The sequence below is a fragment of the Colletes gigas genome, unplaced genomic scaffold (assembly GCF_013123115.1).
Source record: "Colletes gigas isolate AHSC1104 unplaced genomic scaffold, ASM1312311v1 Colletes_gigas_Sc00025, whole genome shotgun sequence".
NCBI lineage: Eukaryota > Metazoa > Arthropoda > Insecta > Hymenoptera > Colletidae > Colletes > Colletes gigas.
Genome location: NW_025106654.1, coordinates 1,992,423 through 2,005,682, shown reverse-complemented (window position 1 = coordinate 2,005,682; position 13,260 = coordinate 1,992,423). Strand labels below are relative to the sequence as shown.

At 44.1% G+C, this 13,260-nt stretch overlaps 1 protein-coding gene across 1 annotated transcript; it reads left to right on the top strand.

Annotated features, from left to right (window-relative positions):
* The first annotated feature begins 1,444 nt into the window (after positions 1-1,444).
* Positions 1,445-10,009, top strand: LOC122401476 (fatty acyl-CoA reductase 1-like). The gene is made up of 4 exons (XM_043403622.1): positions 1,445-1,637; positions 5,194-5,670; positions 6,980-7,207; positions 9,301-10,009. The coding sequence occupies exons 1-4, from the start codon at positions 1,453-1,455 to the stop codon at positions 9,632-9,634; spliced, it is 1,224 nt and encodes a 407-aa protein (XP_043259557.1). The 5' UTR covers positions 1,445-1,452; the 3' UTR covers positions 9,635-10,009.
* Positions 10,010-13,260: the final 3,251 nt, after the last annotated feature.

Sequence of the window (13,260 nt, the reverse complement as noted above, 5' to 3'; positions counted from 1 at the left end):
GAGCCGCGATGCGCGATTCGTATCGAAACGTGAAAGGCTCCATCTGCCCGCGATTTAAAATAGAATCCCTGCTCAATTCTCTCTCCGTTTAGCCGAAATAAGCTTTGTTGCATTTAGACGAACTCAATGGACGCACTCGAATATTCATATTTTGAATATGGAACCGAGAGGGAAGAATCAGTGTATTACTCGAACCAGCCTGTTATTCAAACTAAATCGTAGGATTTTTACCGCGAGTTGCCGCGAAACGAAAACGCGATTAATCCAAATTTTAGACAGATTGTTTATAATCCTTCGAGACTCGCCGTTAGATACACGTTCGAGACGTAACATTCGAATTCTTCGTACGAAACAGCGAGCGCAGACAGCTGGATTTCATGGAAATTCTGCGTTGCTCGAGTCTTGGTAAGCGTACCGGTAGTCTCATTTACATGGAGATGTCCCGAACGTCTGTGAAGCGTCTGTGCACGATCAAGGACCGTCCGTTTCTCGTTCGTCGTCGTTGGTCGGACTGTAACAACGACCGCGACACATCGCATTAGAGGGAAACCTGTGGCGGGAACATCTTAAGCCCCACATTGAATTAAATCGTTATATGAAACGACTGTAGAGTGGCAGAGTTTACCGACACTGACACGCGGAGGATGTTGCTATAATTAATGCGGTCACACGAGAATGGTCTATTGACTCGAGAGACACTGACTCTTGAGAGAGATTCGAAACTTTCGAGACCGCGCAGATTCCGATCGCTTCGAACATTCTTCGACTCCAGACCCGAATGTCTTGATCGATCTTGAGCATCATCGACTACTAGTAACAATCAAACTTCCGGTTACGACTCTCGTGTTTGTTAGCTGATCTCGAGCATGGGCTACAAGTGTACCTAAAAAAAACTTGCTACGATTATTGCTCGTTAACCTCGATCTCGGAGGTAGCTAATACTGTATCCTTTTCGACGAAACTTTCCACGTTTCATCACAGTACTGATATTGATGTCGTGTAATTTAAATCTATTTATGGAGTCTGTACTTGTGTCATGGATCGTTGGTTATCAATTAACGGGCTCCTGTTACAGGTCACTAAACGTTAATCGTAACTGTTTTTTACAGTCGAGCCACTAAAAAACTGGATATATTACATTCAGCTCTGTTTAACGTAGTACGTCGGTGTTTTTAGTCTGTTGGCCTGAAACTGTTAGTTTCTGAATCTTCGGAATCAGAGTTGTCGAGTAAGAGAAAGCGGCTCTGAAGGAGCAGTTTGTTCGCGCGTCAGCGGAGCATCGACCTCGAATAATCAATTTCCTCCTTTTCGCCAGATACTCGTCCTATCGACTCGGTGGATCTAGGAGGTGGTGGAATGGTAAGGGGTTAGGCCGAGAGCATAACCGGCGGTAAGTGGGCTGCCGCGTGTACGGTGGTACTCCTTTCTTTTCGCATCGGTCAGTCGATCAACATGACTCTGAGCGACTGGTACGCGAACCGCGAGCTACTCGTAACGGGAGTCACCAGTGATGTGGGACGAGCTCTTCTCGACAAGATTCTACGTTCGTTCCCCGACGTGAAAGTCTACGCTGTGATTAGATCCCAGAACGATTTCAACAAAGACGAAAGGATCAAGAAGATTTTCCTCTCGACGCGGTATGATCACCCACTTTTTCCCCCATCAAACTACTTTCCTATTCGCTCGCTGCCCTCGAAACGTCCTTTCGTTCTATCGAACGTCAAAGACACGCTTCTTTCAACTATCGTGTGTTCAGTGAAATGGATTTCGTGCGACGTAATTACCCTAGAGCCTCGATCCAGTTTGATAACGATCCGAAGTAATAAAAATGCTAATACGGCTTCGATCACGGTTATAACGCGTTCCTTAATGTTTATACTTGTCGCTTCTAGGGTGTTTATTAGCAACAAGTTCCTCTTGCTTCAAACTTTAAAAGATTCATGTTTTAAATCGAATCCACGCGCGTGTACCGAAAGCTTTTCGCGCGAGTAAACAGATGTTGCGTGAAATTTGTCACAGGTCGTTTCGAGAAACGTTCAGAATTGCCCTTTAATCCTGTTGGACGAAAATTCGTTTCCGTTGGTGGTGTGCACGTATGTAAATTTGGTGGGAGTTTCAGATTCCCTCAAAGGCCTGTTTATTACGTGTATAATATCGGTAGTGCCGGAACGTGGCGCGGTAAATGATTTCAAAGCGCCCGTAAGTTTCCCGGGAAACTCGTGTGTTTGTTCGATTAATTATTACATACGGTCGTGATCAAAAGAACCGCATGATACTACGATACGTGTTCGTTCCTATTATTTGCTCTAAGCAGTCGTTAAATCATACGATAGAAATCAGAAAACGCTTTCTAAAGTTGCTTGTGCAATAAAATTACGCATAACGAGATCGTTGGATGCAATAAATTCGTGAAACGAAAAAAAGGAAAGTTTGCTGTGATTTAATACACGCGGAGCTTATTTTATTTTTAATTATGGCTCGCTAACGCTGTTCTCGTTATTTACATTTTATTGAAACTGTAGTACTTGTAAGTAAATGTAATTAGTGCAATTATCATCTTGTTGTTCTGCCTCTCTTCCCCCAGAGAAACATTTAGAAGCTTCGTTTGTAAGGTTGACTGCTCATTCTATTTTCAACACAGATTTACGTACAAGTGCTTGCGTAATAGAAGAAAATTCGAGTTCGAGTTACTGCGTGTCTAATGCGAATATAATCTTTTAAATAATGAGCAGGGTTATTTCCCCCTGATGAGTTCATCTACGTTTCTCTTCCATCTCGTTCTTCGTTGCAGAGAATATTGTACTGGCGTAATCAGCATTGCATATTACGTTACATATTCGTTAGACATCGTGTCTGAGTTTAATCAGCCATTCGTTGGATTGTGTGGTGTTCCATTCTAATCAAGGGTTCATTAGACGCAGCGGCGCGTGCGGATTAGCGTTTCATTAGAGATTCAGTGTTTGCGGCGGAATTCGTGTCAATTTATTTAGCCCTTTTGAATGTACGATCGAAAACGGATAAAATTATTCGTAACGCGGGAATTGAAACGAAATGTACCGGAACGAAGATACAGATGACTCTTGATTTACCGTGCTAAATGCCAGTGGCATTGAATCGTTACGCGGTCAAGTGATACGAAAATAAAGAGAATCGTAAAAAAATCCATCGCGAATTAATTACATTTCCTCGGCGACGCGTTAATCTCCCTCGAGGCACGGTTTCGCGAGCGGTACTTGGCCAAATAATTACCCATTTCCTCCGTAGCGAATTATCTCCCGGATAATCGTGCTATCCAAAAGGGTAAAAAGGAGACAGGAAGTCTGTTTATCTTGCGCGCAGAGTTAATACGTAATTTCTGCGAAGGTCATACGTTTCCATAATATACCGAAACGATAATTTAAACAATTCGTAGGTAATTTTGAATTCGAAATATAAGTGGAAACTTCCGTAATACGAAACATTTTCCTTTCTCTTCAACTTCGAGTTACCGTGATCCAACTTTCAACGAACAGCCTCGAATTAGCAATAGCCGATTTTAAAATTTAAGAATTCGAGGACTCGCTCAACTTGTACCGGTACGATCGTTTGCCGATACAAACAAATACTTTTCGAAAAGTTTTCCAAAAACCTCTTATCAAGCAAAAGTTTCGTCGATCGTCAGTCGGTGTGGTCATTTTAGGCAGAATGTATTGTTTAACCGATAATGTTACTCGAGCAACTCTCTGTCGAAAGGGCATCGCGTACGTATGCGTGAAAACGTATAAATTGAATTGCCGCGTTACGTGATCGTCCACCGTAACGATTCCGGGTTTCATCGTAAGACACGCGAGGCAAAACTCACTCGACCGCGATTACGAGGGGGGAGTATTTTCAACGGCAGGGAAATTTATTTTCATTAGCACGCTTTCCTCGCCGGCGTCCTTTCGGCGCGATTATAAAGCCGTCGGCGAGAGATCTTCCGTTTACAAGCTCAGCGAGAATTCGTCGACGCGCTTGAAATTTCGCGAAATTAAAATCCAACGGTTCTCAGAGAAATCTCTCTGCCGGTCTCGTCCCAACGATCGTAAGATACAACGTTATTAATGGAAAAGGTTCGATGCAAAGAGACGAACGAACGTGCAATTAGACTTACGGTGGAAAATTCCAATACAAAATTCAGCGCAAACTTCTGGGATGACCGAACAAATGCTTTCGAAAAAACGAGTATCAAATAGGAAAAAATTATATATGTATGGAATGTCATTCCGTTTCGCGTTCTTTGCATTGTATTTTGTGAACATGTCGAGTAGCTCTTGCGTGGCAAACTGTGTATGTAATAGTTAAAGCACGAACTGCAGCGAATGTATACATTTGCTAGAGAATGTACATATTTGCTTGCGGTTTTGGTGAAAGCGTACACTGAAACGTATAAAGCTCGCTATAATTAGGAAATCTGTGAAATTACTTGTAAATGTATGTATATGTTTCAAAATGCACGCCAGATGCCTGTAACAAGATTAGTGTACTACGTACGCAGTTGCACAGAAATTTATTTACTTTTATATGGGCTGTACGAAATAATTTTTTGGAATTTATTCGAAATGAAAATAATAACAGTTCGTTTATTATTTATCATAAATTAAGAAAATAGTATCGCTGCCACGTACATGGATATACTAGCTAATACGGTGCATGGACAAAATTCGATTCCCCTACAGGTTCGAAACTCGAGTTCAAAAGTTATCCGTTTCAGAGTCGGTTGGTCACCCCGATAAACTACCGATAGAATAGCAGACTGGTTATGATATCTGTGCATAGTTGCGCAATAATAGTGCCTTGGTAGTTAGGGGCGTGGATGAGTGCCCGTGACGTTGTTAGCCACCGTCGTTGCAAATGGCGTCAACGGATAGTTTGTCGCTGTTCGGCGAATCGAAGCAACGACGTATCGAATATGAAGAATTAATTAGTAGACGGCAGACGTCTAGAAATTTCGCAAATTAAATACGAGGATAGTTTAGAGCATATTAGAGACAGATTTGGCAGAACCTTGTCAACGATACAGGTCTTGGTGAATTTTGAACGTTCCTATCCAAGCGATACGAGTCGAGATCGCCGCGTATGTAATTCGCAGCGTTCACGAATTTGATACTTGAGTTGAAGCTGGCCACGGTCCAATTCGAGCGAACAACGAAATCTTCTATTCGTTTGCTACAGATTCGAGAGGCTGAGGCAGGAGCAGCCAACTGCGATTTCTCGCGTGAGGGCGTTGGAGGGTAATTTGATATACAATGGACTGGGCATGAGCAAGGAGGACAAGGAACTGTTGCTGAACGTCAGCGTGGTGTTTCACGCGGGCGGTCCGCACGACGCGGTGTTCGAGTTTTGCCAGACGCTGCCTCGTCTGGAGGCAGTGGCCGCCGTTTCGAGCATCTTCCGGCACAGGGGTCAAATCTCCGAGTCGTTGCAGAACGAACGCGTGCCCGACATACCGGTGGCTCTGGTACGAGTGCCACTGATCGGGCCACCGTATCGCGAACCTATGCCCGGCTTCGTCGACGTTTTGAAAGGATCGACAGCTTTCATGGTAGGGTCGGGCATCGCCCTGGGAAAGTCTGAGTTTCCAGCGGAAATCATTCCAATCGACCTGACGGTCAACACCCTCATCGCCGTTGCATGGGAACGAGGCATCGGGTAAGCACGTATTCCTCTCCACTCTGTGATCGAACTCTCTCTGTCTCTTGCCACGCGCGTTTATACCTCTCTGGTAAGTAAGCGTATATGGTTCATAAAAAAAAACGCCCTAACTACGAGTCTAACGCTAGGTTGATTACAAAGGCAGTCGGGCAATCTAAAGTGTTTAAGAATTTAACGCGAAACGATTAAGGAGTCGCGCGTACATTGCGAGTCTTGGCATGCATAGGCATTACGTTTTCTGCTGGTAAAAGCATAAAGCTTTGCAATTAAAGTTTACGTTGAACGAACGCGGTTTCGTTTCACGAGAGTATTCGAATCTCTTTTGAGCGGACTGGCTGAAGGTAGCAATTCGAGCGCGCAACGTTTGGGGCATCGAGGAGCAGCGGTGGAAAGTCGCATTAAGGCGGTTTACCGGTTCAAATAGCCTCGAATATCGTTCTACGAGGTATTACGCATGAAAACTGATGCCATTCTGCAGATTATGTGGTAACAGAGGAAGATAAAGCGTGTTTATAGTTATGCATTCGACCTTTTACGAAAAAGCTTGAATTTCGTCCACCCATTTAGATTACGTCTTACAAAACACCAGCGATTTTTACTTCGAAAACATGAATCGATGCACAATTGTCCAAAGAATAAGGGATTCGAAACGATCATGCCGATATTGCAACGGGAAAATTAAAAATGAGTAAAAGGGTACCCTAGAACGCGATTATTGGCAAAAGGGTCGAAAGTGGTCCGCGCGTAATTACTTAGAATTACTCGTTGGTCCGTTGTACGATGATCCAGAAAAGAAATCCAGCCGTCGCAGAGGCTGCTCCCGCGAAAAAAAGTAAATGCAAATTGTTTCGTTCGTGCGGCAGAGCATTTGAAATGTATGACCTGTTTTATGCCTGGGTAAAACGGAAGCCGACAATAATATGGCGGTAATAATGAAAGAACGAATCGTTGTTCCGCTGCTTTGCGTCAGCGACAGGTCCGTTTTTCAAAGGACCACTGTGACAGGAGGTAGAATATAACGGCCGCGGTTTAATCCTCCGCATCGGAATGGAGTTTTAAATTCGTCACGTTCGTGTTGGAAAGCATACCCTTTAAGCGGCCGGGACTTTCATTCACGTCAACGACGAAACGATCGAACGATACGCACGACATGCTTTATCGAATTCCTAGTAATACCTTCGCGTTTCTACCTATTCTTCCGCGGTGAAATTTACACCCCCTGATATGCAAAAATTTTAATAACGAGATCCAACGAATTTCAACGCAGTTTCAATTTTACAGACTTATGGTCCTCTTTCTGTCGTAGGAAAAACGTACAGAGAACGATGGTGTATAACGCAGCACCGATCGGATGCACGTGGAACGACCTGGTTAAGAAAGGAGCGCGAGGCAACCGACATTTTACATACCCGACTTTTGGATTTCGCGGAATGACGTCCGTAGCAGCCTTGTATTGGGTTCTGGTGCTTATTTTCGAATGGTTGCCATCCGCACTCTGCGACACGTTTCTCGGTCTATTCGGAGCGAAAAAAAGGTATAACGAACTAGAGATCTAAGATATCCGTGTCGCCAACAACCTTAGAAATTGTAAAATTCAACGATCGACACCGATTTTAGGGAACGATGCAAATTTTTAGATGCCTCGATTCTATCGCCACGACCGATTCTAATTCGCGATTCTCCAGCTAATTTTCAAAGCTCCGCGAGGCTATCCGAAAGCAATTCTCGGTGAAAGAATTCACGTGGGCGGGAGAGCCGAGTTATCCGAGGCGAGCCAGCGTTGGGAGGGGAAAATCTGCGGGCCAAGTTCGCGGAAAGAACCATCGAAGAAGATTTTCAGAAAAGTTTGATCACAGTGTTCGCGGAGGCGCATAGAATGCACTTCGCGGAAGCCGACGCGACGCTGAAACGGGCCGCGGCACACTTGGCAAATGCGATGCAATCGTAAAAAAGTAAAAGTTATCTCAAACTACGATTTAGCCGAATACCAGAGTAAACACGCTTCCCGCGGCACTCGACCAGACAGACGGAGAAAGGAAAAGAACGCCGAAGGCCGAGGAGAGGAGAAGCAAAACGACCAACAGCCGAAAAGAAACTCGTTTTCCCCACGGGAGACTCGCGGATTCGTTTTCCTATTGCTTTTAAAAATCGCAACTTCTGTTCAGCGACGAGGAAACTTCACAAAAAATCTTGACGGCTGCCTCTCATTGAAATACGTTTCACCGACGGTCCGCGCGCGATTATAACTTTTCCCTTCACGCGATTCTTGGAGCAGCCGGCGATTCGCGCGCAAACTAAGAGAACAGGCCATTTTTACCAGGACCGTCCATTTCGTCTCTTACATTGCACGCTTTTCCTATTTCCCTTGAAATTATTTAATGGCGGGGCGCTAAAACTTCATAAAGAACGAGTTACTCGCGTAATGCAGATTTTGTCTGAGAATCTACGGTGTAGCCGGTATCGCACTTTGGGTCTCGTCCCCCAGAGAATTGCTAAATAAAAAATAGACGAGAAGAAAGACATACGAGACGATCAAGTATTCTTGGTGTCACGAAGAATCGTTCAAATTCCCTTCCTTTGCGATTCAAAAAGGTGAAAAGGCTGCTTGTGTTGTTCACATTACTTATGTAGGAATAGTAGTTCCAAACGGAAACACAGCGCGTGAAGAATTCAACGACAGATATTTTTCCATTAGTTTGTTCTTCAACTTTCGCTCTATCGTCTGATGCAGTACGTTAACGATCGTGCTCTCGATGGAGCAATCGCAATGTTATATTAGTATTTTAACAGGATACGTGCGGAGTTTTAAACAAATATTTCCTAGCAAATTCAGTTTCGTATTCCTTCGGAAAATTGTAAATCCGTTGAAGTTCACCGAGGTTGCGCACACAACTTCCTCGCCTTTCCTAGTTGGAAAAGTCAAACGTCACTCGATAACTTACGCAATTACGTTCCGCGCTCGAGAAGGAATATTTAATACGTCGCATCGTATCGACCTATGCATTTTTTTACGTACTCGTTGTTTATAACATGCAAAGCCATTTACGCGTCGACGCGAAAAAGTTACCGTATCGCGATGTAAATTATAAAATGAACTTTGTTATTTCCTTGTACATTACCGATTTTTTCGTCCAGATCTAATAACTTTCGATACCGGTTTACCGTGTACCGTAACGACAATGTCAACGAGAGACCTTTTCTCCTATTTTATGAAATTAAAAGAGAATAATTGAAAATACGAAGGGAAAGTCTCCAGAGAAACGCGAGAGTCTCGCTAACGAAGTCTAGAAGATTAAATTCCAAATGATCGCAACTCAATGACCGCAATTTCCCTGGACTTTCGAGCGACGTCTCGTTTCACCTGTCGAGAGTTAACGTCTCGTGGCCATGGTGGACGTTCGCGAGATAAATTAAAAACAAAAGGGGTAGGGGGTGAAATAATTTCCGCGTAATACGTAATCGATGGAGAAGCAGAATCGACCGGGGAAAAGCGCGCTCAAAAGAAATAGATGCGAATCGGAAAGTTGGGAGTAACAGAAGCTCCGAGCAAGTGAGGCATTAGGGCTGCGAACGGCCGAGGGGAGGAAAGACTGAGTCGCGGTGGTAAAAACCTTTGCTTCTCCGCAGGCTTCTACGAGAGCACGAGAGAGTTCGTAATGCACTTCGATCCCTTGAGTCAATTTCATCGAGGCCGTGGTCAGCAGAGAGGAATCGTGTGCACCTGCTCCAACGACGTCTCTCCCCAGAAGACCAAGATGCATTTCCGGTTACCGCGGAAATCGACATCGAGAGTTACATTCTCTGCACGGCCGCTGCCACCAAGAAGTATTGCACCGACGAAACCAACGTCAAACTCGTAAGAATATTTCGACAGCTTTTCTTCTTCGTCGTTGCGGCTGCCCTTCTCTACGTTTACTACTCCTATAGGCATCACGCGCCCGTTAAACAACGCGGACTCTAAGTCGGTATTGTTTATTCATACCTTTACACGTTAAGAGTCATGAACTATGAACTTATCGTCCTGCAAGATAATATACAGTACATATTCGCGAATATAGAAATGCTCTTCTTCGACATCGGATCTTTGCACGCGTTTGAAAACGCTCAATTGGAAGGCAAGAAGAGAAAGATATTGTAATTAGAGAGATAAAGTTGCCTTCCGTATCTCCATTGTTGGGTTTAAAGACTCGTACATGTTCCTGAATATTATTAGACTGTGTATATATTTTGCATCGCACGATTCGTACCATATTTTTTTATTGTTCGAATGAGTTTGTGTGTATGAGCGAAAGAGGATTTTTGTAAGTCTAGTAATATAAAGTATAGTAATATAAAGAAACGCAAATAATAGTTATAGATAAATCCACAAAACTAACGGAAGTCCGATTATTTTTCCTTCCCTCGTTTTAATTCAAACCCTACTGCAAATGTAAGCGTACAATAACACTAGGATCTAACGAGTTAATTTGAATGCTGCTCTTGCCGAGCACGGTCAACGGTATTGCTCAAACTGCTGGTCGAATAATTGGAGGAAAAGTTCGCATAAGGAGAGAAAGCAGAAACGCCGTTTCATTTTCTTTCTTTCTGTTTCTCCTTTCCTCTATCAATTATACATTTTAAAAAGAAGATTAAAACGCGCTGCTTTAATTCGTTCCGGTTGACCAATAAGTCGATCCACCATTCGAGCAAGAAGAATAATCAAGAATGAAAATGTAGAACAAGATACTATTTCGAGAGAGACTACAATTACTGGAATTTCAGGATGGGAGTTAGGCGATTCCAAAAATTCCCGGTAGTAATACAAAAGGTCGTACGGAAACATATTTGTCGAATACATCGATATTCAAAGTATCGAATGTATAAATATGACTGCAGTCGAGCGGAGTGCATGGCAAATATTCGTGAGAATCGTGCAAGCCGCCTATACACGAGAGAATGCTATTCTGGTGAAAGTTTGTCGGAGTACATCCACTTGCCTTCGCACAGAACCAAGGAACACATATCTCTCGCGTGTTTCTCCTTACGTAACGCGTCGCATCGAGCTGCGTTTATCGAACCCGGCGATCCGATCTGTCTACAAAACTGCCAAACGAACTGTCATGGCTTGGCAAATGAGCTTCGAACGCTCTCGATGGAAATATCGATGACTTTGCGACACCCGGAAAAGCCTGCTTCGCGATCTTTCGCCTTTGACAGCATTTACCTTTTTCATGCCGCTGCTACGAAAGTTCCAGCGTCGCGATATGGAACAGAAAGTACTTCTTCCGTCTCGATTATTATTAAACGCCAGAAATAGAATTCTTCTAAAAACCGTTTCGACGATTGAAACCGTAACTCTCGTGAAATAATCGAGGTATTTTATTCGAGTCTCTAATTGTCACGTTTTACATTATATTAACTGGGAAAAAGGTTCGCTTTCCCGGAGTCTCGATACGATCGGGTACTGTATAATCGTGCAACGGTACATATTAATCATACAAGATGGCAGCCCTTAATATTCCCATCAACGTAAGGAAGAAGCAATAACCCGGGTGGTTCCGCGCACCCCCTTCCCCCAACAGAAACTTGGTTTGCGTGACTGCATATAGCGGAGGGCGCGGCAGTGAGTTATGCTTTTAAAATCCTGTTACCAGTTGCGAGCGCGAAATTTAACAAAGAAACTTACAGATTAGTTCCACGAGATATAATTGGACGTGGTGGCAGGAACTGTGGCTCTGTAATAATAATTGGGGGACGTCTGTTCCACGGAACGAACTTTCGCGAGCCGGGGCTGGCTGCGTAACAGAGGAACGGAGAACAGCGCGGGACAAAGAGAAGGTGTTGGGGCTTGTGGTAATCGTGAGATCTTCAAACCTTTGGTGAGCTTGCACGTCAAGTGCCGACTTTGCTCAAAGAACCAGCGTTGCACGTTGTGTGCTGCCAAAGTTCGAATGATGCGTCCAAATTACGTCTGTCGTACGTCGTACATCTTACGTCTAGTGTACCTCTCCTTAAAATTACAAAATGCGGTGGCTTAAATGTAACTTGAAATGTTAGCCGCCAGCCAATCAGAAAATTTCCCTGTTACTTCTTATTTTTGCATCCAAGACGGTGGTCGGCACGTCTCAGGTACCGGTGGAGAACACTGACCCAACGATGATGTCAGGTCGCGCGGTCACTTACTTCATTAGTCTCGTTAATGGCTTTAGGGCCACATTGCCTTAAGGGCACTAACGATATAACTTTACAATATCGAAGTTTGTATTATACGCTAAACAGAAGGAGACCAAGATACCGAGAGGAATAAAGAAAACGAGGGGTAGAGAATGACGAGGGAGACGAATGATCAAAAGGTACGAAAAGCTTGAAAGAGAGAAACGACGGAATGAAAGGGACGCGGATGAAAGTACGTATTCAATTTCATTGCAACTGGAATGAATAAGATGTATATATATATTTACGTATACGAATTGCCTCTCCGGAAAAGTGGTTTACACTGGCTCGCTTGCCACGACAAAATCACATATTTCAGCAAAAGAACATCAAAGCAGCCCCGGCCAATCCATTCAGCCCGCTTTATTTACATAGAAATATTTTAGCGAGCGTGGCGAGGGTTAAGTGCGTCCGTTTTCTCGAATCATGAGCACCCTGTCGATCAACTTGCCCCGCGTTTCCCGGATCGACGCGCCGCTTATTCAATTTCTCTCTCACGGGCTTTCGCGTAGGAATAACGCGCGCGGACAAGGTGATTCGATGAAAAACGATTTTTCCTCTCGCGAGCGCAGCCTTATCTTCGACCCCGTGACTTTCGATCGCTCGCCCGCCCCCTTTCGCCGGATCTGGGGTAAAAATTATCATAACTCGACATCTTTACGGAGGGAGTCTCTCCTTTAAAAGTGTCTCTCGGTTCGAGATATTCGCCCTAAAGCGAACCTCGATACGAGTCACCCTCTTGCGGACCGCTGCCTGACGAATTTTCCCAGGCTTTTATTCGTTTCTGAAGATTCAATACTTTGCCGTGTTACCATTTTTATGCTATACCTCGGGCGGCCTTCGAGATTAAGGCTGTCCTAACACCTAAGCGACGCGACGGTGACGCTATCCAAAAATTGAATCCGTCGCTGGATGCGGTGCGAATACAACGTCGAATGTTTGATGCATATGCATACGGACGATCGTCGATCGATCATTTTTCCGATCGAGTGACCACACGGCGAGCCAGAATCGAACGTTGGCTGGCCAGAAAAGTTAACAGTCAAAAATGACTGTTACACCAAGCCCAAATAAAAGTTTTGACGTTGATTTAACAAACACGCGAAATTCGATTGTTTGAAAATTCAAACATTAAAGGAACGTCGAGCAGCAGTTTGGCTGATTCGTTTAACGGTATTCAAACAGTCGAAAGTACAAGTTTCATCAGTCTCAAAGTTCGAAACCTTCGATCACCGGAGTTAGTCCAATCGATTCCAAGATGCTCTTGAAAAGTAGCGGACGAAGGCAGTGGTGCGAAAAAACTAACGAGAATTTTTTCGTCCCCCCCCCGTAAATTTGCACGAGCTTTCCGCGAGTTTGCAGATACACCCAAGTAAGTCTGAAAAAAAAGGCGTT

Excerpts from the sequence above, each read along its gene's own strand:
- LOC122401476 (XM_043403622.1), top strand. The coding sequence starts at position 1,453 with ATGACTCTGAGCGACTGGTACGCGAACCGCGAGCTACTCGTAACGGGA. Across the intron at positions 5,671-6,979 it reads GCATGGGAACGAGGCATCGG|GAAAAACGTACAGAGAACGA; the intron begins GTAAGCACGTAT and ends TTTCTGTCGTAG. Across the intron at positions 7,208-9,300 it reads CTATTCGGAGCGAAAAAAAG|GCTTCTACGAGAGCACGAGA; the intron begins GTATAACGAACT and ends GCTTCTCCGCAG.